At 44.9% G+C, this 4,713-nt stretch overlaps 1 protein-coding gene across 1 annotated transcript; it reads right to left on the reverse strand.

Annotated features, from left to right (window-relative positions):
• Positions 1-2,072: 2,072 nt before the first annotated feature.
• On the reverse strand, positions 2,073-3,814 carry LOC131303089 (uncharacterized). The gene is made up of 3 exons (XM_058329878.1): positions 3,596-3,814; positions 2,457-2,469; positions 2,073-2,359 (listed from the first exon to the last, which is right to left on the reverse strand). Exons 1-3 carry the CDS (start codon positions 3,812-3,814, stop codon positions 2,073-2,075), a joined length of 519 nt encoding a protein of 172 aa, XP_058185861.1.
• Between the last annotated feature and the right edge of the window lie 899 nt (positions 3,815-4,713).

The raw sequence follows: 4,713 nt of genomic DNA on the forward strand, positions 1-4,713 counted from the left end.
GGCGAAGCAGAACCAAGCTTCAGCACAGAGCTCATGCATCGATACAAAGCGTGGCTAAAAAGGGAAATGCAAGAAGACAAAGCGATGACTGACTCCTGACAAACTCTAACGATCTAGAATAAACTGTGAGTCTGTTAAGGCCTCTAGCATTTTATTCTGTTTTTATGATTAACTGTTTTAAGGCTTTGCTCAGCTATGTAATAGAAATAGTAGTTTGAATAAAATCGAAAGATTTAAAACTTTCTCCTATTGATCCAAATGTTGAACACCACGCCACTTTGAATATCGAAGATGATTCCAAAATGGTAAACCACAGATCATGTTGATGGAATGTGACCGAATCTCATTAAGAGACTGCCTACATATCCCTTTTCAAGGAATCAGGTCAAAACGTAGTTCAAGCTTAGGTTCACTCGAGTATTTTTGACTCTCCTTTTACGCTCTAACTTTTGCCTAGTGCCGCCACTTCGGGTTTTCGACCTAGCGAACTTTTGAATATTGCCTATTTATTTTTGCCTGAATCGCCTTCGCAGGTTTTCGATCCAGCAGGCTTGCTCTAATTTTTGCTTGGAAATGCCCACCCTTGTGGTTTTCAGCCCAACAAGCTTCTCTCAGGGGTAGTAACGCTTGAGTTGATCCAGGTTCACCAAAGTGGAGAACTCATTGCCGTCGAGGTCTATAAGTTGAGCTGCTCCCCCAGAAAGGATAGTCTTTATAATGTAAAGCCCTGAACGCTTTGGACGAAACTTGCCACGGGGATCGAATATAGGCGCCCGAATCTCCTTCGTAACCATGTCTCCCTCCACCAAGTCCCTAGACTTCACCTTCTTGTTGAAAGCCCGTGCGATCCTTTGCTGATACCCCTGAACATGGTATAAGGCACAGAGTCTCCTCTCATCGAAAAGCATGAGTTCAACAAACCTCTCGCTGAGCAATTCAGATTCTGTGAGTCCGCACCCTGCCATGATTCTCAATGATGGCACCTCAAGCTCGATAGGGAGTACTGCTTCCATCCCGTAAACTAAAGAATAGGGTGTCGCTCTTGTTGATGTTCAAATTGACGTACGATACCCCCAAAGTGCTAGAGGTAGTTACTCATGCCAGTCCCGGGCCGATTCAGCAGACTTTTTGATAATCGTCTCAATGTTCTTGTTTGCCACTTCGACAGCTCCATTTGTTTGAGGACAGTAAACAGTTGAATGATGGATCTGGATTTTGAACTGTTCAAACAATTCCAAAACCCTGCCTTTGAAATGAGTCCCATTATCTAACACAAACGCTTGAGGTACCCATATCGATAGATGATGTTCTTCCTGATAAAATGGGCAACCTGAACTGCAGTTTGGGTTTTGTAGGATTCGGCTTCCACCCACTTGGTAAAGTAATCTATTGCTACCAAAATGAACTTGTGACCGTTCGAAGCAGATGGCCTGATCATGCCGATGACATCAATGCCCCACACAGAGAAAGGCCAAGGAGAAGTCATGCCAAAGAGGTTAGAAGGGGGAACATGCATTAGGTTGGCATGGATTTGACACTTATGACAACGCCGTACATAATCCACACACTGAGATTCCATCGTGGACCAGATGTAACCCTGTTGTAGGATTTTCCTAGCAAGCATGACACCACTCATATGAGGACCGCAGACTCCGTCATGAACCTCCTCCATAATCCTTGTGGCCTCAGAGCCATTGAAACAGAGCTTGTGCATCCCACAATGGGATCTCTTGTATAACTTTCCTCTACAAAGGATGTACTGGGCAGCTATCCTTCGTAACGTGAGTTGATCCTTCTTAGAGGCTTCAGTCGGGTACTCCCCACTTTCAACAAAATTCCATATGTCACCAGGGTAGGCCATCATCTACATCATCGACGACGTTGACATACTGATAGGTAGGACAGTCCCGCTGTTCGATCAGATTAGGGCGAAGTTTGACACCCAAAGGAAGTTCGACCATGGAAGCCAATGTTGCCAAGGCATCAGCGAATTGATTCCTTAAGCGGGGGATGTGAGTAAAAGTAACCTTATTAAAACGAGGAATAAGATCCTAATGATACAGTTTTAACTTCTATTCGCGAACCTTCCAGTCCCCATTGGCTTGAGATAAGACGAGATTAGAATCACCAATGACCTTAAGTTTTTCCACACCGAGGGTAAGAGCGGCCTCCATACCAACAATACAGGCCTCATACTCAGCTTGGTTGTTTGTGACATCAAAATTGAGCTTGAACGCAAGCGAAATATGAGAGCCATCAGGTGTAATCAAAAGTACTCCGATCCCATATCCCTTCTGGTTGGCCGCTCCATCAAAGTAGAGTGTCCACACATCCTCGACAACTGTTAGCACTTCCTCATCTGGGAACACAAAATCGAGTCCTCTGGTCCATCAACAAGGTGATCGGCCAAAAATTCCACAACTGTTCGTCCCTTGACGGATTTCCTCGTAACATACTCAAGATCGAACTCTGCCAACAAGAGCAACCAACGTGCTAACTTACCAGTAAGTGCTGGCTTCTCAAACAGATACTTGAAAGGATCCATTCGAGAAATCAATTTCATTGGATAAGCCAGCATGTAGTGTCTCAACTTCTTAGAAGCCCAAACAAGAGCCCAACATGTCTTTTCCAGAGCTGTGTAGCATTCTTCACATCCAACCATCTTCTTACTTAAGTAATAAATGGCCTTCTCAATACCCTTATCTCCTTCTTGAGCTAGTAAACACCCCATAGATGAAGGATTCATAGACAAATAAAGTATCAAAGGCTTCTCAAGAATTGGCGGCATGAGGACCGGGGGATTCTGCAAGTACTTCTGAATGGATATGGAAGCCGCTTGACACCTGTCTGTCCATACAAACGGAGTATTCTTCTTTAGAAGACGAAACATCGGCTCGCAAGTCAAAGTTAACTTGGCGATGAATCTGCTAATGAACTAAACTTTCCCCAAAAAGCTCCGCACTCCCTTTTCAGACTCTGGTGGCTTGATTTCAAGTACAGCCTCAATCTTCGACGGGTCAACTTCAATCCCACGAGTAGTGATCAGAAAGCCCAGCATTTTACCTGCTGTGACTCTAAAAGTACACTTATGCAGATTGAGACGTATTCTATACTTACGAAGTCGTTCGAAGAACTTTCGAAGAACAGGGACATGCCCCTCACGAGTTTTTGACTTGGCGATCATGTCATCTACATAGACCTCAACTTTTTTGTGCATCATGTCGTGCAGAATGATCGTAGCAGCGCGCTGATAAGTAGGACCGACATTCTTCAAACCAAACGGCATGACCAAATAACAGTAAGTCCCCCATTCAGTGATGAACGTCGTCTTCTCACGGTCTTCTGGTGCCATGAGAATCTGATTATAACCCGAGAATCCATTCATAAATGAGAGCATGGCATGTCCCGCCGTATTGTCAACGAGTACATCAATGTGCGGAAGGGGAAAATCATCCTTAGGGCTCGCTCTGTTCAAATCCCTGAAATTGACGCATACCCGAATTTGTCCATTCTTTTTAGGGACTGGCACAATGTTGGTAACCCAGGTGGGGTATTGAGAAACCATAAGAAAGCCAGCGTCGATCTGCTTAGTGACCTCATCCTTGATTTTCTGCACCCAATTCGGCCTCATCCGCCTTAGTTTCTGTTTTACGGGTTTAGCATTTGGCAGTAGAGGAATTTGATGCTCCACTATCTCTAGGTCAATGCCGGGCATGTCTTGATGAAACCATGCGAAAATATCACTGAATTCCATGAGCAGTTCTTTGAAGTCTTGGTATTCCTCTGGGGGCAAAGTGGAGCCCACTTGAACCATTCGAGGATCGTCTTCATCTTTCAAATTTAAAGAAACTACTTCTTCTTTTAACGGCTGAGCATGCCTTTGATCTTCCCTTTCGATGAAGGCACGGACTTCCTTGGGAATATCCCCATCGAAATCTATCCTTTCATCGTCAGGGTCGACATAGTTTATGTATAAATCATAAAAGTAGTCAGAAGTAGATTCTTTCATTCCAAAAGGCCCTTCAGGGCTACCAAGTACAGCAGAGTCAAACTCAAAATAAAAGCTATGACGTGGAGGGCCAAGAGACACAAACTCCGACTCAAAGCTAGACTCAGAAGACTCCGTGTCAGACTCAGACTCAGACACATCATCAATGCAAGTTAAGCGCGGTTTAAAAATGCAATTTTTAAGGTTACCCTTGGAGAGGTGGGATCCTCGAGGGTATTGGCCTCGAGCTTGAGCACTTCGGCTTCTTCAGCTTCCTCGGCCAAACCTACTTAGGAGAACTCGTGAAATAGCTGCTCCAAGCTTCCTTGATTGAAAGATTCCAGCCAGCCAGTCTTGATCTTCGACTGATTGAGCTTCTTGTTGAATTCGACCCTTGCTGGCTCCTCATCGCAATCCGACCAGGTGTCGTTAGCGAAAATCTCAAAACTCGGTAGCAGCTCCTCGGTCTTCGAGTCAATAAAAGGCTCAGCCTGCCCTGTGTAAATAGTGTTTCCCTTCTTGCAGACGAAGTAGCTGTCGGGGTCACCATAGAGAGTTCGAGGTTTTCCCGCACATTTCCTTCTTTTGGCATCATTGGCTGAGGCGATGTACCCCAAACCAAAACGGCCCTCACAGGAAGGAAAGGTAGGGAACTCCAGGATCCCTTGTTGGTGAATCCCTAAACCCAAACCAGGTAGATAGGACATCTTCCTCATAATGTCTAA

Source organism: Rhododendron vialii, chromosome 10a (assembly GCF_030253575.1).
Source record: "Rhododendron vialii isolate Sample 1 chromosome 10a, ASM3025357v1".
Lineage (NCBI taxonomy): Eukaryota > Viridiplantae > Streptophyta > Magnoliopsida > Ericales > Ericaceae > Rhododendron > Rhododendron vialii.

Bases quoted from the DNA above. Each gene is read 5' to 3' on its own strand.
- LOC131303089 (XM_058329878.1), bottom strand. From the start codon at position 3,814: ATGGTTCAAGTGGGCTCCACTTTGCCCCCAGAGGAATACCAAGACTTC.